The sequence below is a fragment of the Oncorhynchus nerka genome, linkage group LG28 (genome assembly GCF_034236695.1).
Source record: "Oncorhynchus nerka isolate Pitt River linkage group LG28, Oner_Uvic_2.0, whole genome shotgun sequence".
Lineage (NCBI taxonomy): Eukaryota > Metazoa > Chordata > Actinopteri > Salmoniformes > Salmonidae > Oncorhynchus > Oncorhynchus nerka.
Window position 1 is genome coordinate 61662469 of NC_088423.1, and position 21322 is coordinate 61683790.

General features: G+C 40.1%; 1 protein-coding gene across 3 annotated transcripts in view; it reads right to left on the reverse strand.

Annotated features, from left to right (window-relative positions):
- LOC115113479 (leucine zipper protein 2-like) overlaps positions 1 to 20700 on the reverse strand; it is a 181635-nt gene extending 160935 nt beyond the window's left edge. For 2 of the 3 annotated variants that reach the window (XM_029641182.2, XM_029641181.2), the window contains exon 1: positions 20556 to 20699. In XM_029641182.2, coding sequence (XP_029497042.1) covers positions 20556 to 20617 — 62 coding nt within the window. In that variant the 5' untranslated portion in view covers positions 20618 to 20699. Of the gene's footprint in view, positions 1 to 20555 lie in introns of all 3 variants that reach the window. The other variant, XR_010461719.1, reaches the window with a different exon arrangement.
- Positions 20701 to 21322: the final 622 nt, after the last annotated feature.

The window sequence follows — 21322 nt, forward strand, 5'->3', positions numbered from 1 at the left end:
TTACATTGCACAACCTTTAATGTTATGTCATAATTATGTAAAATTCTGGCAAATTAATTACGGTCTTCGTTAGGAAGAAACACAGTTCGCAATGAGCCAGGAGGCCCAAACTGTTGCATACACCCTGACTCTGCTTGTACTGAATGCAAGAGAAGTGACACAATTTCCCTAGTTAATATTTCCTGCTAACATGCATTTATTTGAACTAAATATGCAGGTTTCAAAAAATATTCTTCTGTGTATTGATTTTAAGAAAGGCATTGATGTTTATGGTTGGGTATATTTGTGCAACGAATGTGCTTTTTTCACGAATGCGCTTTTGTTAAATCATCACCCGTTTGGCGAAGTTGAATTAGGCTGTGATTTGATGATAAATTAACAGGCACCGCATTGATTATATGTAACGCAGGACAAGCTAGTTAAACTAGTAATATCATCAACCATGTGTAGTTAACTAGTGATTATGTGAAGATTTATTGTTTTTTATAAGAAAGTTTAATGCTAGCTAGCAATTTACATTGGCTCATTGCAGCCACAAGGTCCTTTTGACGCTGCACTCACCTAACAGGTGATCAGCCTGCCACACAGTTTCCTCATGGATTGCAAGGTAATCGGCCATAATCGGCGTCCAAAATGGCCGATTACCGATTGTTATGAAAACTTGAAATCTGCCCTAATTAATCGGTCGACCTCTATCTAACAGACAAAGACATGTAGCGGTGTCTGGAAGGAGTCAAGGTTGTCTGAATTCTCCCACCGTGCGAGCACAAAGGGGTGGGAGTCGTTATCTCAAAGTTGCCTGCTCGTCAAATATGACAGCCATGATGTGGTTATACTGATAAATATATACAGATAAAACTATGAAACACACTGTCTTTACTATAACTGCACATGTTAAGGGTATGTTGAAGCAATTGTACACGAGAGGGCCTGGTGTACGACTGCTTTAGCCTGGCTGTGCTGCGGTCGTAGGTACGAGGCGATAGCCAAATAACGAAGAGTTGCTAAGAGTAGCTTTAAAAATAGTTTTTGTCCTCCGAAGCACCATGGCAAAATGTGTAGAATTGCCAGAAATTGACTTTAAAACAGAGAAAGGTCCTGTGTGGCTCAGTTGGTAGAGCATCGTGCATGCAATGCCACGATTGTGGGTTCGATTCCCATGGGGGACCAGTACAAAAATGTATGCACTCACTATTGTAGGTCGCTCTGGATAAGAACGTCTGTTAAATGACAAAAAACAACAGGATCCATAGAAAACTGCACAAACCTGGCCAAGCTTGAAGTATCAAACTTTTGCCATTGTTATGAACATTCGAAAGAGCAATAGTGGCTTGTCGAGCCGTGTCTAGTCATTCCCAACGGGGGCTAATAACTGTTTAATCTAAATGACACTTTAGTGGCCTGAAAATACGATGACATTGCTAAAGAAGGCAAATAATTAGTAGGAAACAAATTTGGCATCATTATGATGTCGTCAAATTGATTTAAGATGGATGGCAATGTTGCCATTAGCTAGCAAAGTTGTCAAAAATACTATTTGCCAGAGTCCCACAATTTGCCAGAGTCCCACTTGGTCTTTTACCAAAAAGGGCTATCTTCTGTATACCACCCCTACCTTGTCACAACACAACTGATTGGCTCAAACGCATTAAGAAGGAAAGAAATTCCACAAATAAAATTTTAACAAGGCACACCTGTTAATTGAAATGATAATGGAAAGAGTGTACAAAGCTGTCATCATAGCAAAGGGTGGCTACTTTGAAGAATCTCCAATATTAAATAGATTTTGATTTGTTGAACACTTTTTTGGTTACTACATAATTCCACATGTGTTATTTCAGTGTTGATGCCTTCACTATTATTCTACAATGTAGAAAACAGTCAAAATAAAGAAAAAACATGGAATGAGTAGGTGTGTCCAAACTTTTAGCTGGTACTGTATGTCACAACGTTCCTTCCCTGGCAATAGATGAGAGTAGAGCGTCAGCCAACGTGTTTAAAATGAATCACTCCCCTCTTTTTCATAGCTTTGTTTTGACAGCATTTAATTTGAAGCAAAGCTTGACATGAGCAATATTCTCCTTGAGCAGGGCTGTTCCGACATTACATTTTGAATGCGCCATTCACTGACTGCGAGGAAAAGCTCCCAGCGTATTATGTCCTCCCTTTTTTGCCTCCTTTCTTCCATCTCTCCCAATAGAAAATTTACTTGACCCTTAAAATCCTATAATTATGTTATTACACTCCGCAGCAGCATGGAGAGGACAATCCTGCTCTAAAATATGTATTGATCTTAGCTTACACCTTCAGCAATAAAGTCTGCTTGGCACTTCTGCATAGTTCACATCCATATTTCAACACCGAGCGCACAAGAAAAACATCATTAAGTGTATCATAGAAGCAAAAGCAGACGCAGATAACGTTTGACCGGGGAAAAAAACTCTCGTTTCCCGGAACTAGATGAAGAGAAAACGAGTGATTCACTGGAACTTTATTTGAGCAACAAAGATGGGGTCATATCAAATGTCTTGCAAGAAGAATGGGTGCAAACAAACGTCACATATGGCCTTGAATACTAACTTATTGTATCATGGTGGCCTCTAATTAATTTATCATTGGTCGGTATTTACGTTCTGTTTATTGTAGCCCACTTCATTACTGTCATGTGGCCAATGTGGTTGCCATGGCGCACCGATTACACTGTGTCCTTCGAATTTCAATTATTATTCTCATCCTGCCTCACACTATAAGGACATTACCGTCTTACCCAAATGTAATTTTTCTCATCTCATGGCTCGAGACCTACCCTACCTCTGCATTTATGAAATCATTTGACGACAAGACAAAAATCAGGCCGAACGTCTCAAGCTGTGGCACTGGTTAAAAGCTCTTGGTTTACAATGGTGATGATGCGCCTAGCATTACAAATCTAATCACGAGGGCAATTTTTGATCTAATTAACCCTCTACTGCATGCATTATGATAGAACCATTGTCATTTAAAATGGCCCCAAATAGACAAATGTAAAATACATTTTCGAAAGAAAAAAAATTGTACATTTTGTGGGATGTGTGCGACAACATTGTTTTTATAATAGAAATATGGGGTTTGAGTTATAATTGTATCCTTCACACTATCTGAAAATATGTTTTGTTGTAAAAAAAAAACTAAAACATTTACTCTGGACATTTACTTTTATAATGCTATCATTATTATAATGTTATGAATATTGAACATAATTGTTTTATCCACGCATATATAACAAATATTGTTTGGCCATATGTTATCTTTACAAAAATAAGTTTAAATCATATTAGTCATGTAAATGTTGCCCAAAGAATACAGAAAATTTGGATTTCATTGTAATTTGCCTATGACCAGGCCACTCCCATCGCAAATGTTTTGTGCCCAGGAAAGGAAGCCCCACAGAGTGGGTTCTTCTCATGACTTTACCAAAGCGCATCATTGGCTAGTCTAAACCCCTCCTCACCCTTACTTCTGTAAAAAGTTATGGTGCTGTATTTTTTTCATTCAGGGAAACAAGGGGGTGAAGAGAAATGATATGTTGCCATATGGCAACACCATGCAGTAAAGGGATAGAAAAATATCTCTCCATTCGACAACTTATCCATTAGGACAGGTGAATACCAACACTGAAAAGTTCCCATGCACAAGTTGTTATTTAACAGTAGTGTTTCCTTCAACGCTTAATCCCTAGTCTTTTGACACACTGGTATGTCAAGCTTAGAAAATAAAGGTAGAACCCTTTCTACAGAGGGTTCGACATGGAACCCAAAAGGCATCAACCTGGAACCAAAAAGGGTTCTCCTATGGGGACAGCTGAAGAACCCTTTTGGAACCCTATTTCTATGAGTGTAAGTAACATAATAATAAAAATCCACATCAAATTCCGTCAATTTAAAGCTAGCGATTTTTGCGTGGGCTGTGTCTCAATCCAATGCATTCGCCTGTGTCGCCCTTCCACATCTGCGGTGGAAAGTGGCAGTCTTCACACGAAAAGGTTTGAAGCATCCGAACGACCTATAGGAAAGGGGAGACTCTCACGATGGTGTGTTCTCCGTTTTGCTCTATGATCCCCACAAGTGTCACGGGACTTGTCTAAAGGTAACCCATACAAATGAATGGAAGTATGGAGGTAGTTTTGTGCCCCAGAAAAGTGGTTAAATATGTGAGCTAGATATAGGACAGACACGTCAAAACCTTATTCCTTATGATACATTTTTTACTGTTTTTTTTAACATGTTTTAATGTGTTATCCAGTGCATTTCTATGGGCTATAGTAGTAAAGACCAAATTCAATATTTTATCAAATCATTTTAAAATATAATTTGCAATACATAAAGAGGTCTTAAAATTATCTTCTTAAAACAATTACTTATGTCAACTTAGAACCCCCCCCCAAACAGCTTAGACTTTTAATAATGAATTTGTCATCGTGACCAACCATCTGAAATCGTCCACCGTTATCCCAAATTGCTACTGTGCAAAATACAGTTTTTTTGAGCAAGATGTCAATCCAACAAACCAGGCTCCGATATGCTTGTGTTACAAATCAAGCAGAGAATTCTAGTTAAAATAATGATGGACCCTTCACCCCATAATCACAAATAGCCCAACTGAACTACTTGGCAGAGGAGTCAAAGCCGCTTCCTGATGATAGACAAAGAGCAAGCTAGCAAACACCACTACACTCACATTTACCATTAAATACCTCAGGTGCTAAACAATAGCGGTGGATGAGACGAAATGGTCTCTTTGGTCATTATCCCCGGCCAAGCATGCACAGTCCATCAATGCATATAAATTATTACCATTACCATCTTGCCCCTGTCAATAGTTCAGTCTAATTCCCAGGATGCCCTGCACTTGACCCTCTAGTCTAGTCAATCACTGTTTAACTTCTCAGTCAAACATTGCTTAGAACTATTACCCAAGACTTCAGGGGGAAAAACATTAAAGCATTTATAGTAACAGAATAACATTCTTGGGGTTGATTCTTTCCCATGTTGCAAGAAGGGTTTGTTTCTTTTGAGTCAAAATGTTTTACTGTTTTATTAAATTACTTAATAGCACCATTCCAGATAAGTTTGAATATGTCTTTGATCTTTGTTTGATCAATATCTTTGATCTTTGTTTCACAGAGAGCTTTTCCTCTTAATCTCTACCACGGTCAAAGGTGGATACTGGGTCAATATTTCTAACATAAGAACGTGGGGAATAGTCAGTGAGGAGCAATAGAAAACTAATGTCATATGGGTTTTCATTTTGTGATGTCATTAAACATTGTATGGACAAAATACTGTAACTTGGAAAGTATATCTGTCACGCCTTGGTCATTGTATTTTGTGTTTTTGTCATATGTTTGGGTAGGCCAGGGTGTGACATGGGTTTATATGTTATGTTTCGTATTGGGGTTTGTATTATTTGGGATTGCGGCTGATTAGGGGTGTGGTATAGGCTTGGCTGCCTGAGGCGATTCTCAATTAGAGTCAGGTGCTTTCGTTGTCTCTGATTGGGAACCGTATTTAGGCAGCCTGAGTTTCGCTTGGTATTTCGTGGGTGTTTGTTCCTGTCTCTGTGTAGTTCACCAGATAGGCTGTATTTAGGTTTCACGTTCTGTTTGTTGTTTTCATAGTATGAGTTATTTCATGTACCACGTTTTCTTTCATTAAAGTATCATGAGTAACCAACACGCTGCATTTCGGTCCGACTCTCTTTCCACAAACGAAGAACGCCGTTACAATATCCCCTTTATCTGTCAAGTTTCCATCCAATACGTTGTGCATATAATATTACCAAAGTATTTTTGTTAAGATATTAATGTGATTTTAGGAGGGATAAGGGAATCTATCTCCTATAAACTGTTCATAGTAAGTAGCCACACCCCGAATGAGGTCAGAGAGCGTGTCAGACTGGCGAAACAATCCCCTTTTGACGAGAGTGCATAAAAAGCATTGCCAACAAAATTAACATTAGACCAGGAAAGACAGGGAGTTGCAGGCCACGTCTAAAATGGTTTAAACGCTGAATCTCAGAGACCAGGAAACATAAGGCATGTTTGAAATGATTGCAATTTTGAACCTCAACATGAAGTGAAGAAATAAACTCACCTTCCTTTAGACCAGAGAGACGGCGAGCTGCAGCGCATGTCCATAGTGGTCTGAATCCTGAACCCTGAATAATCAACACGAGGAGGAAGAGCAGACAAACTCCTCTTTCAGACAATCACTGGTACAGCTGATTAGCTGTCCTGAGTAAAATAGCTTGAACTCTTCAAACCATCCTACTGCCCTTGTCAAATTACCGTAGTACACTACTCACATCACCCCACTGGAACCATTGATCTTCATATAAGCAGCTTCAGGAGCGAATGGAACAGAGTGAACTCTGTAGTTCTGTTGAGGACTACACAATGGACAAAGACACCCACACGTAAATACATTAATGAGTTCTTATTCCAAACAGGCGGCGGTTCATGTGCAAACTATATGACTAATGTAAGAATAATTTTGAAATGTATCGACGATAAGTGTCTTTTTCTCTTTCTTTCTCTCTCTATGTCGTTGGGTAAAATGCCATATTGTAAAAGTTCGCTAGGGACCTTTGTCTCATGTATTAAGTGTGTATGTTATCCTGTTACTATTTTGTTTGCTAGTAAATAAATAATTAACCAATTTGTGTAGTACTGAATCATGATCAAGGCTGTTTTTTTTGCAGATGCATGAGATTACGACTGGTTCCGAATGATGATATGATAAGAGGTAATGATTAATAAGATGACTGTTTATCGATGAAATAAATATATACCTTATAGAGTTTAATTCGGGAGATGGTAACTCTTTAAACAACCTCTTCCGTGGTGCCCCAAATCCTAATGAGATAATTGTTACATGATGAATTTACTCGGGTAACAATTAAACATAGTTAGTTAATTAAATAAATAACAGTCATCAGATGAATAAAAGTAAAGTCACGACAACTGCTTGCTGTTAGCCCTGAACATGATATATGGAACACACACAGCGGGAAAACAATTAGTTATGAAATAAGTTGTAAACCAAAGAAAAGCAAGACTAAACAGAATAGAATTGTCTCAATTTCTAGTTAAATAAGATGTATCTCAATTATATGATCTCAACGAGTATGAAGCATTCCACAAATATGGAGGATTCTGTAATGGTTAGACGACCAACAAGGACTTTCGGGGTAATAGACTTGCAAATTGGGGTTTATTCTCAGAAAGATTACAATTTTCCAGAGATACAGAAAGATACAGTATTTCCTGTGGATGAGAAACGTATCTTGGCAAATTAGAAATGTAGTCCATCATTTCAACGGGAAGCTTCTGAATCCCATCAGTTGAGGAGCCGCCGACTGTCATGTATAGCTGCTAAGTCATTATGCTCTCATTACAAAGGACCTATTCAATTCCCCATCACCTTTCAGCAAGATGACCTACTGGATATTAGCATGTATTATCAGGCTATTACAACAATTGCCAGGCTCCCATTGTTAATCTCCAGAGTCATAAACCTCATTCCTCTTTAATGCACTACCCCAGCCAACATCAAAGAAAGACTTTAAAATGCAATGTGCTTAGTATTTACAGCCAGATGTGGAGACGAAGCTATGCAGGCCCTGTCTGCGTGATATGTACAGGATCATCCAAGGATTTCGTCAGTCTTTAATTGTGGGCCAGTACCTAAATATTTAATGTTACAGAGTTCCCAATGGACACCGGCATTTACCAGACATGGTTGCGTAGGTAGGAAACATCAAAGTCAGTGTCAATAATAAAGAACATTTGTGAATATCCCATAAAAGAGACGTTGCAAAGACATGAATGGTGAATAGGCTGGACTGCATTGTTGTGAGTTGTGAGCAGACACAAGAGCTCATGCATGCACACACACACACACTCAGAAACACACAAACATACACACACACACAACCAGAAACAGCCACACACACATATGCACACACACACTCACACACATACAGACACACACACACACACACACAAAGAAACAGCCACAGTACTCTAAGCCTAATCAGATGCAAGGAGGAAGTGTGGCAAAAGTAGGTTGATTTTCCCCTAATCAATTCTATACAGTTACTTTCTCCCTGGTCAATTATGTGCCAGTTTTGATATCAGCCAACAACTCTTGTAGTTGTGAAAAAATGTATGAACAACATCCTCTCAAGCAGCAGTAATGTACTGCTTGGTAAAAGAACAAAATAGATGTCAGTAAAGCGGCATAAGCCACTGGTCTGGATGTATTTGATCATAAGAAAACCGCTAGTATTGGTTGTTTGTGGGGAGGTTTACTAATAAGGACCTTTTTGAAAAACATTATTACAATTTGCGAGTTTGTTTAGTCTACAATATAATACATCCCTACATCATTGTATTTCAATTCATTGTATATACCAAGAAGTCAACATGACACCTTTCATGTCAATTTGCAACCAGAGGATAATACCTCTGGTAATATTACTCAGGGTATTGAGAGCAGTTTATTCAGAGGTTGTGTCTACACTTGACACTTAGATGCGACTTCGGCTGTCAGAATGCAAAGATCGCATTGAAAAGATGGGTCTAGACTAGAGGACGACCGATTATGATTTTTCAACGCCGATACCGATACCAATTATTGGAGATCCAAAGAAAAGATGATACCGATTAATCGGACGATTTTTATTTATTTACTTGTAATAATTACAATTACAACAATACTGAATGAACACTTATTTTAACTTAATATAATACATCAATAAAATCAATTCAGCCTAAAATATGTTCAATTTGGTTTAAATAATGCAAAAACAAAGTGTTGGAGAAGAAAGTAAAAGTGCAATATGTGCCATGTAAAAAAGCTAACGTTTAAGTTCCTTGCTCAGAACATGAGAACATATGAAAGCTGGTGGTTCCTTTTCACATGAGTCTTCAAGTAAGACGTTTTAGGTTGTAGTTATTATAGGACTATTTCTCTCTATACCATTTGTATTTCATATACCTTTGACTATTGGATGTTCTTATAGGCACTTTAGTATTGCCAGTGTAACAGTATAGCTTCCGTCCCTCTCCTCGCCCCTACCTGGGCTCGAACCAGGAACACATCAACAACAGCCACCCTCGAAGCATCGTTACCCCTCTGCAAGGGGAACAACTACTCCCAGAGCGAGTGACGTCACCGATTGAAACGCTATTAGCGCGCACCCCGCTAACTAGCTAGCCATTTCACATCGGTTACACCAGCCTAATCTTGGGAGTTGATAGGCTTAAAGTCATAAACAGCTCAATGCTTGAAGCATTGCGAAGAGCAGCTGACAAAACGCACAAAAGTGCTGTTTGAATGAATGCTTATGAGTCTGCTGCTGCCTACCACCGCTCAGTCAGACTGCTCTATCAAATATCAAATCATGGACTTAATTATAACATAATAACACACAGAAATATGAGCCTTTGGACATTAATATGGTAAAATCCGGAAACTATAATTTTGAAAACAAAACATTTATTATTTCATTGAAATATGGAACCGTTCCGTATTTTGTCGAACAGGTGGCATCCCTAAGTCTAAATATTGCTGTTACATTGTACAACCTTCAATGTTATGTCATAATTACGGAAAATTCTGACAAATTAGTTCACAACGAGCCAGGCGGCCCAAACTGTTGCATACACCCTGACTCTGCGTGCAATGAACGCAAGAGAAGTGACACCATTTCACCTGGTTAATATTACCTGCTAACCTGGATTTCTTTGAGCTAAATATGCAGGTTTAAAAATATATACTTCTGAGTATTGGTTTTAAGAAAGGCATTGATGTTTATGGTTAGGTACAGTCATGCAACGATTGTGCTTTTTTCGCAAATGCGCTTTTGTTAAATCATCCCCCGTTTGGCGAAGTTGGCTGTCTTTGTTACGAAGAAATAGTCTTCACACAGTTCGCAAAGAGCCAGGCAGCCCAAACTGCTGCATATACCCTGACTCTGTTGCAAGAGAAGTGACACAATTTCCCTAGTTAAAAGAAATTCATGTTAGCAGGCAATATTAACTAAATATGCAAGTTTAAAAATATATACTTGTGTATTGATTTTAAGAAAAGCATTGATGTTTATGGTTAGGTACACGTTGGAGCAATGACAGTCCTTTTTCGAGAATGCTTAGTGATGCTTAGTGATTATGATTGATTGTTTTTTATAAGATAAGTTTAATGCTAGCTAGCAACTTCTGGATTTGCGTAACAGGCAGGCTCCTCGTGGAGTGCAATGTAAGGCAGGTGGTTAGAGTATTGGACTAGTTAACCGTAAGGTTGCAAGATTGAATCCCCGAGCTGACAAGGTAAAAATCTGTCGTTCTGCCCCTGAACAAGGCAGTTAACCCACCGTTCCTAGGCCGTCATTGAAAATAAAAATGTATTCTTAACTGACTTGCCTAGTTAAAGAAAGGTGTAAAAAAATATATATAAAAAAAAAGATACCGGTTTCCGATTGTTATGAAAACTTGAAATCGGCCCTAATTAATCGGCCATTCCGATTAATCGGTCGACCTCTAGTCTAGACACGCAAAAGTCGCTTTGTGGTCTGATTGTGTTCAGATCTGGCTGACCACTTCAGGAGGTGGTCTGGGATGCATTGTTTGCGGATTTCTCTTCAGTCTGGACTGGATCAGGCTACCGAAAGCTAATGCAGTGGGCGACGTCATCAGCCCTCCTCCCACAAATCGCCAGAAAACTTGAGTTTTGGGACCGAAAGGCACCTTTCATTATAACGTTGGAGGAAATACATTCCTAGAGTGTGAGGAACATGCTTACTGGTCTCAAATGCTAGCCAGCTAGCTAATATTTAGAACAACTATTATGCTTACCCATTTGAAATCCCTTTAGCGTTGTTTGCTAGCGAGCTACAGAAGTTAGCTGGCTAGTTGGCTATAGTAGTTAACTACTGCCATCAGTTGTTGTTGTGTTATTATCATATTTTGCCTATTCCAACATTTGTAGAATGCATACAGGAAATTGAATATAGCATGGGAAAAGGGAATCCAGACACACTGTGGACACGGTAGAAACATTTAAAATGTAGGTGTAGATAGATGCATGACGCATTCAGAATTCCCTGATCAGAACTCTATGATCAGAACACTGAAGCTGCATGAACTGTGTAAGGAATTGCTATTTCGTATGCAGGTGACTAACTTACTGCTAATTACATGGCTACAACTCACAGTAAAGCCTGTGGGGTCCCCTACAGGATAGCTCCCACATTACACACATAATCTCCTATGTAACCAAACACTGTGTGCCCGAAGAAGATCCTACGATGACGGACAGACAACTGAGCCAATAGCGGAAGACTACAGACTACAACCAGCTGAACCAATCCGGAGATCCGATCTTCCTAGGGTCAACCTACTTTCTGTGACGTATATAAGGGCTGTGCTGACTGTTTACGCGCTCTCTGCCTGCTGTTCCAACACGAACTAACGGAAGAGCCGTATTTACGTGTACCAGATATTCTCCCTCTGAAATAAACTGTCGCTTGTCGTACAATTTTAACACCTGGTCTGAATCGATCCTTAACCGGCTCACCCTTCTAATATCCTTTTATCAACAAAACATGGTAGCCAGAGGATGGTTAAATAACGGTCCGGTCGAAGTGAGTTGATTGGGTGTGAGAAGGAGAGTGACGGAAGGACGGTTCCAAAAAGAGACGGGTGAAAGAAATTGGGGAGGACAATAATTCTGCTCAACTCGGGAAACTGATCTAAAAGGTGCACCATAAACAAGGTAAGCAAAACCTGTTAAATCAAACTTTGCATATTGTCGTATAGTCTGTCTAAATTCTGATCAGTATTTCCGAGTAAGTATGAATTCTTGTGTAAATTTATAATTTGCTGACGAGTCAAAGAACAGTAGAGTGAACATATGTGGTACAAACCGGCGACGGCCGGGTGATTAAATCATTGATGAGATATCAGTAAGGGGATAGCTGATTACTATTCATTAAATCTGGCGCCGAGGGGATAGATTGTGTAATTTTGTCCCGTGACCCGGTCAGCGCAGTCTGATAGCTTTCAATTGATGAGAGATCACTTAGTCCAATAGGGGTTGGACATGTATGTGTATGAATTCTGATAGGGGTTAGTGTGATATAAATCAGGAATAGAGATCGGTAAGGGGATAGTTAATTACTATTCATTAAATCTGGCACCGAGGGGGGAAAGGGTAATTTTCTCCTGCGACCCGGCACGGCCCAGTCCGATAGAAATTCACTGATAAGGATCGGCTTTCAGGGGTCAGAGAGATAACGTGTATTAATTTTGATATTGTTAATTCGATAGGGGTCAGTAGGGGATAGAGTTGAATTCTAGAGTTGAATTCTATCCAGTAAATCCGCTTAGTTCGGTCTGATAGGGGTCGATTAATAAGAGGTCAGAGATATAACCTGTAATTGTGTGTTTTGTCTTGTTTTGTCTATTTGTAACTGTTTATATGAAAATGCAAGGTGGTTGTAATGGTTTCCATTAAGATTGTTGGTGGTTACATAGAGAGAAAGAGGCAGAAAAGAAAAAATCACGTAGGGGTCAGATACGAAGGGAGCGAGATTGATGAGAATCCTGATTGAGGGAAAACTTTGGGCGTTTAGGTTGGTGCTGTTTTCTGTTGTTCAGATGCCGGAGTAACAAATGCAGATAACTGAAAATTGGGTCTATTTGCGGAGAATCTCAGTTCCATAAGCATTGGTGGTTCAGTGGTAGAATTCTCGCCTGCCACGTGGGAGGCCGGGGTTCGGTTCCCAGCTGAGGTGTAAAGAATAGTTATATATGTCTGATTTTTTGGTTGTAATTGAACTGGTTGTTTTGCAGAGAAAGTTATAGTCACTAGTATTGGTATAAGAGATAAATTGAACGTTTTCAATAGATTGTTTAGGTTAAATTGATAGACTATTTCAATTTAAAATAATAACGAAGCGAATTCCGATGCAAGACGATGTCTGTTCACTAGATGATCTGCTGGAATAATGTATTGAGAATTGGGTCGTATTTAAATTACTGTATCAATAGAGAAGACAGTGACTTGAATCAAATTAATTCTGAATAATAACGAGGGAACAATTACGATAGATTTGTGTCCATCGAAATGTTTTTATAAGATTAGCGAATTGAGAGATGTTGATTGATGTTGTAAACTCTAAATCAGGATTCAACAGATGTGATAAATTAGGTTTGGTTTATCGAACCCGAAATACTGTTGTTGCAGAAGGCCAACCATTATTTACAATGAGTTGAAAATCGTTGCGAAATGAGTCAAGATTGAGCGCTTGTTGATGACATCACTCGCGAGGTTTCCGTCGCCACGGAAATGATGTCTTGACTGGGGGTGACAGAGAAAATGGTTAGTGTCCTTTAAAAGGAGTATGTAAATCGTCAGGAAAGATGCTAAAAACTAGCAGCTGATTCGCTGGGTGGGTATCATTGATTTGTGGCGTTTATTTGGGACTGTAATTGGGCCGTGAGAGAGAGGGATTGGATGTCTGAGTCATAAAGCATCGTGATGGTGGATTCTGATGGTTGTTGATTCTTGGTTTGATCGTTTGAATAGCACCAGTGAATTTGAGCACTGTTTCCATTATGTGGAACGGTGTCAGGGTATTAATGGTGAAAAGCAACCTCTATGGTAAAATATAATTGTACATGTTTCGGTAAACTAGCGAGGTTGAATTTGGTTATTTGAACATTTCCCTTGATACGTAGACATACGTAACAGGGGCAAGTTGTTTTTCCTTGAGGAACACGCAGATGGTGTTTTGTTTTATTGAGATGTAAATGTGAGTTGAAGGAGCCAAGGGAAAATACGTTATTTTTATTAAATATCAGGGATTATAATCTTGGGGAGAATGAGGCCATAAATGACCAAATTGGAAAGGCCTGGAAGTTTTGATTAATCATTAAGGTTTGCAAATATATACACATAAAACATTTGTTAGGACTATTTGTTTTGGTGCAAAGGTATTTTAAAGAGACACGCTCAAATATGGAACTTTATGATTTTTATTTTATGAGTTTTAAATTACACAAGTGAATTTGGATTTTAAGGATAAAGGGTTCTTTAATATGTCTAGTGTAGTATAGAACTTGACTATAAAAGGGTGGGTTGACTCATGGACCTTATCATGACTGTCTTCTAAGGTCTGATCAGCCTTGGGGGAGAGTCATTGGTATAATGAATGTGGTCATATTGAGTACTAGTTTTAAGGTAAATTCATTATAAAGGAGTTTAGGTTAGGAGGTTAGGATAGGATATATATTAAGCAGGAAATTACATAGAAAAATAAGTTTCAGTTCTTAGGGGTGATAAATCACTGTAGACAAGGAATTCTGCACTCTGCAACATATATTAAATTCATGTTATTGTCAGATAGAATACTGAGAGTCCTTGAAGGAAGGATTTTGATATGATAAGCATTTGTTTTGATTTTTTTACCATTAGGGGTTTAAAAAAAAAAAATAGTATTAAATTTAACAGGTATATAGGACATCTGTGATGATTTAGGATTATTGTTAGGTTGATTAAGGAAATGTAAGGACTTTAGAGATTGACACTCATAGACATGATTTTGGATAAAGTCAAACAGTTAGAAGCTTAGTGGTATTTGAGAAATATGAGAGAAAAGGTTTAAATTGGTAAATATATATTTAAGAAAATATATAAGTAGCGCAGATAGTTCTTAAGTAGATAAGAAACTTGACAGGGAATTGGTACTGGATTGACGCCCAAGGGAGAATTGGACATGTGGAAAACTAAAAGGGGCTCCTTCATGATGTCAGACATAAGGATAATATACTAATCTTACCTAAGTCAGTATTTAGAGTAGGTAAGGTTGATACCTGGGCAGAGTCAGGTATCAAAAGGGGGATGGGTAAATTGTGGTCTAGGATAGGATGGGGCTTATTGGATAAGAAACTAAAAAAAAAAAAAAATATGTAAGCTAACAATTGGGAATAGAAGTTAAAGATATAATCAGATAAAACATATGAGAAATTGTTTGTTAACCAAGCCTGTATGTCCAGGATTGTATGCATTACAGGTGAACTACAGGTGAAGTCACTCAATCCAGTCCCAGAGGCTTGGGGACCATAGAAGACCCCTGGTGACAGCTAGCTGAAAGAGCTACCCAGATTCATATCGCACGGCGGAAGGGTAAAGACATTTTTTCACTGTCGGACAATAAACAGAGTTCGGGAGAAGAACTGGAATTAACAGAATTCCGGGGGCCAACTCTCGAATGAAGTAACCCTACCTGTCCTATCACCCCTGTTTTTGTTCATAGAAGTGAAGATGTGTCTGGCTCTGGCTAAGTGATGTGTATTTTGTTCCAAAATAAGCATAAGAGATCCCTAGATCTGGGTAGATAAGAAGTTAGAATAGAGATTACACGGTAACCGACTTCGGACAGTTCTGGGATTGGAGAAGAGGGTATCCTTATAGCATGGAGGATCCCACAAGGGTGGATAGGTTTTCCATGATATGGGGAAACCTGGGAGCAATGTTGAACTTTGTAAAGGTGATGAAATCCTACTAACCATCAAAACTATTAAGCTCTCTGATGCAGGCACTCACACCCTCGGACTACAAAGGACGAGGACAGACATGATGGGTGTGTTTTCTATCAAGGTACTGCCAAGACCAGAGGTAACCGGACACACTCCTCTACCACCACTGTGTTAAAAATACCATTCAGGTAATTAATGTTAGAGACTATTCGGCTATTGATCAATTAGAAACTGAGACTGGTTTTGATAGTAGGGACAATTTGTGGCTGTCTTATATGAGGTACACAGCTAAAACCCTGAGAAGATAGGACTGTAATTATTTGAAGTTATGCTAGACCTGTTCTGGCTACACCCATTTGCTGTAGGAGAAGGAAAGGGGTGGTTGTGTATTTTGAGAAGTTTTTACCAGGTTAAGCCCAATTCAACCCTCTGTTCCTCTTTGAGCCTTGTGTTTCCTGCAGTACCTCCTCATCGGGCCTCTTGGGGTGTTGAGGCATATGGGGGCAATTACGAGTGCATCACGGGTACAGGTAATGGCATTGATTATGGGAGATTGCCTGAAGCTGATTGCAGGAGTAACATAACCATTAATTCCACTTGGCCAGTTACAGGCCTAAACCAAACTAGTGGTCTGGCTGATGTATGTTGGATGAGTGGAGCCAAGAGAGGGCTGAGACCCATTCTTAGAGGAGAATGGCAAGGTCTGACCAGTTTGATAATTCCACTGACCATTGTTGATGTTGTTGCTGAACAGCTGCTGAGTTCTGTAACCAGGGGACCTGAAAACATTCCATCCCATGGGAGACAGATGTAGTAGTGCTCCATGGACAGAGGATGTAGTTGACATACACACTAACCTGTTGGGAGTGCCAGTGGGGATTCCTCATGAGTTTCAGGCCTTGGGTAGGAATGATGGACTCTGGCACTTACTACCTACTATGGGTCCAGCCATGGTGGATGCTAGACAGACTGCATGGATTAATTATATCTACTATGATCAACAGCGTTTTGTGAATTACTCCCGTGATGCACTCACTAGTATGTCTGAACAGCTTGAGGCCACATTTGGGGTTTCCAGACAGAATAGACTTGCCTTGAATATGCTTCTTGCCAGTCAGGGGGACGTCTGCAAGATGTTCGGTAAACAATGTTGCACGTATATTCCTAATACCAGTCCAGATGATAGTTTTTAAACTTCACAATCTAAGGCGGGCTTGATGCACTGTCTGCTAAGATGAGGTCCACGGGGGGGGTGGAGGAGTCTGTTCTCTTGGCCTGGTTTGGTAAGTACACTGATATGATGGTTACTGGATTTCTGACCCTAATTCTTGTATTATTTGTTATTGATGTGATGTGCTGCTCGCATCATACTGTGTTTGGACAAGTCTGTTACAGATGTGGTGAGGGCTTCAGGCATGATGCCTTTGCTTGATGCTCCAGTTGGCGATGCCGATACGGAAGCATGCTTTCAGGGGAGGATGGGACTGACTGATGATGACACATGGTTTGGAGTCCCTGGGTGGCAAGGAGCCCACTTGGTACAGGATAGAAGTAGCTGAGAGGACCAGATGGTTTCTAATAATTCTTTACTCTGTTTTCCATGACCAAAGTTTTATCCTACATCTTACATGTCAATAACAATACAGTTTTATCCTGTTTTTGATAAGTGACACCCTTGGGGGGAACAAAGGCATACAACAAAGGCATATATAACTTGTTATTAGTAATAAACTTTTTATTATTTTCATGAAATGCTATGACTGCTGAAATAAAGGATAATTGAGTGACACCCTAGCAGGAGTAAAAAGGGGGATCCAGTTGCTTTTATTGATTAAGCTTCTCCATTGTATGTCGTGTCCCATCTGGGATGGGAAGAGGGGGAAATTATTTTTCTTTGTGGGCCATTTCCGGATAGACATACCTAGTTTAGGATATTTTTCCTTTTTGGATTATGTCTTCGTTTTTTGCTTGGAGTAATGTATCTGGACTATATCACATCTCTTAGGAGATGTGAAGAGAGGGTATCAGAAACTTTTTCCTGCTGGAAAAAGCTGGCTAATGTGGACAATAATTTTTACTTTTATTTTGAGCTGTTCTCCGCTCTGTTAAATGAGGGTTGTAAGCCAACTCAGTACATAGTGGGATTGAATGGAGAACATGATGGTAATACATAAATATCTATTTCTGTTTAATACCGTGCCTTATTTCATAGTCCTTTTGGGAGAAGTTTCTCTTTGTGTCTGGATCCAGTTAGGTTGTGTCACGTCTCTGGTGAGACGTGAAGAGAGGGTTTTGTAAGGAATTGCTATTTCGTATGCAGGTGACTAACTTACTGCTAATTACATGGCTACAACTCACAGTAAAGCCTGTGGGGTCCCCTACAGGATAGCTCCCACATTACACACATAATCTCCTATGTAACCGAACACTGTGTGCCCGAAGAAGATCCTACGATGACGGACAGACAACTGAGCCAATAGCGGAAGACTACAGACTACAACCAGCTGAACCAATCCGGAGATCCGATCTTCCTAGGGTCAACCTACTTTCTGTGACGTATATAAGGGCTGTGCTGACTGTTTACGCGCTCTCTGCCTGCTGTTCCAACACGAACTAACGGAAGAGCCATATTTACGTGTACCAGATATTCTCCCTCTGAAATAAACTGTCGCTTGTCGTACAATTTTAACACCTGGTCTGAATCGATCCTTAACCGGCTCACCCTTCTAATATCCTTTTATCAACAACTGTCAAGTCTAGAAACGGCACAGAAACAGCACAATGCTCAGGGACCATTGAATTATTCTAGGTCAGAGCCATATACAGAAATGGACTGGCCATAAGGTAGTTCTGGCAAATCCCAGATGGGCTTCATCTTTAGCAGTGTGCCTGTCTAAAAAAATAATTTTTTTTTCGCACAGAATGGTCATTATTTGGCCAATTATGGGAGCCTCTAAAGGGAAGAAAAGGGCATGGTGTCAGGGCCTCAAGGAAGAAAATAGGCTGGCCGATTTCTGGTCCCAGTCCATCCCTAGCCATATACAGTATATATATCTTTATATATTGGCTCTGGTCTAGGTAACTGGGGAGCAACAGAGCTTAACACATCAGTTGACACATTAATGCCACTTGTTACATAAGTCATTAGTAAAATCAATCAATCAAGCAGCCAGTCAGTCACTCACTCACTCATGACTTCACGTGTCTCAATGGGGTCATTTACACGTATATATACAAAAGTATGTGGACACCCATTCAAATTAGTGGATTCAGCTATTTCAGCCATGCAATCTCCATACTACATACTACTCCATACTACATACATTGGTAGTAGAATGGCCTTACTGAGCTCAGTGACTTTCAACGTGGCACCGTCATAGGAGGCCACCTTTCCAACAAGGAGAATGCTAAATGTCCCAATGCATAGTGGTGGAGGAGGAATAATGGTCTGGGGCTGCTTTTCATGATTCTGCCCCTTAGTTCCAGTGGAGTGAAATTTTCACGCTACAGTATACAATGACATTCTAGATTATTCTGTGGTTCCAATTTTGCGGGAACAGTTTGGGGAAGGCTCTTTCCTGTTTCAGCACGACAATGCCTCGATGCACAAAGCAAGGTCCATACAGAAATGGTTTGTCAAGATCAGTGCGGAAGAACTTGACTGGCCTGCACAGAGCCCTGACCTCAACCCCATCGAACACCTTTGGGATGAATTGGAACGAAGACTGCGAGCCAGGCCTAATCGTCCAACATCAGTGTCTGACCTCACTAATGTTATTGTGGCTGAATGGAAGCAAGTCCCCTCAGCAATGTTCCAACATTTAGTGGAAAGCCTTCCCAGAAGAGTGGAGGAACCAGCTCCATATTAATGCCCATGATTTTGAAATGACATGTTCGACGAGTAGGTGTCCACATACTTTTGGTCATGTAGTGTATCTCATTCAACTTTGTAAAACGCAACCCAAACTTCTAACATTCATCAGCATATTCATTATCCAATATAAAGTGTGCTTTCAACATCAAACGGAATCTGACTTTTTAAAATCTCCAGCATCATCAAATTAGCTCATTCAAATATCTCAGGGCTCTGCAAGATGTGCAAATGCATTGTCTATGTGTATGCGTATGTCTCTGTGCATGTATATTCTGCCCCTACACTCATCACTTAGGAGCACACTTGTAGAGGTCTACCAACTAAAGCTGAAATTCCATCATGTCAAACTAGACACAACTGCAATGAGAGGAGAGCAAGTTTCATAATGTGCAGCTGTCTTTAAGCCATATTTAAGACTCTAACAACCTTGGCTTTTGTTTCACAAAGACCCCAGCACTGGTAGTAGTGCTCAGGCACTAGTTTGAAAAAGGAAAGATTTTATCAATGGTTTAATTAATCATTAAAACCTCCCTCCGCACTGCACGTCGCCTCATCTCTCAATTTCTCTCGCCTCTCCTCTTCCTCCCCTCATCCTACTATTCCCCCGATGCATTATTCTGCGCACACACACACACACACACACACTCTCTCTCTCTCTCTCTCTCTCTCTCTCAAGACACTGCAACATTCTGGGCAGCCCAGTTCCTTCTTTAGCCGGCTCAGACTTAACTTGTTCCCTTCCAGCAAGCAGGAGACAAGACCTACCGCAATCCCAGTAAGCGATGCCTACACAATTCCAAGGCATTTTTAGCCAGTGAATGTCACCACCAAAGACATATGTCTTACAGTTTGACAAAGAGAATAGTTCAACAGAGGAACCTTTATTTTGCCTACAGTCTACTGCTTTAGAACATCATGCTCCGCACACGGGCATCTCCCGCCAGAACCCAGGCTGCCTCAACCTATTTCGTAGGACCGACCGAGCTAAAGATGAACGTTAGTTCCTTCTATGATTAGCCATTGTGCATTCACCCTCCCCCTTTCTTTCAGAATCACTGAAGGTGAAGGAAGAAGAATATACCCTTCTTACTTTCGACTTACCTAGTGTTGAGGCTCAAAGCTGGACAAAGAAGCAAGAGGCATATAGCTCGGATTAATTTCATAGCTTTGTCTTGCACTCGCACTCCGATTCGCTCTCTCCCTCTCGATTGCTTTCCTTCCTCTCTCTCTCTCTCTCTCTCTCTCTCTCTCTCTCTCTCTCTCTCTCTCTCTCTCTCTCTCTCGCTTTCTCACTCACTGGCTCGATCGCTTGCCTGCGCGCACTCACGCACGCACACACAGGCAGAGAGAGAGACAGACAGATGCAACCCAGTGGCTCTAACAGAGCAAGGGAGGATCTCTGGCTTTAAATAACACAGTGACACAGACAGACTTATTAATGAGGAAATTAATGGGGGTGGTAAAGAGGGGAAGAAACAGACTGGAAAGATGAGAGCAGCTCCCACTGAGTAGCAGGGACGTAGGCATGGGTGGACACAGGCCCACCCACTAGGGAGCCTGTCCTTGCCAGGCCCATCAAATTTGATTTAGCAAAAACAAAACAAAAATACTATTATTATTAAAAAATTCAAAGCAAAAAATGTATTATTACAAAAATACTCCTCAGTATTTCTGGCTACACAGACTTCAGTTCAATGTCTATTTTTGATTTCCATTTGGCTGAGTTCACTAACGTGAATTCAACGTGAAATCAACAAAAAAATATCACCATGACATTTGATTTCGTTTAAAAATTGGTTGAACGGGGATCACGTGACCCTTGAACGAGATGGCCACGTGAACTAAGAGCTCCGCACAAGTAGTTTCCA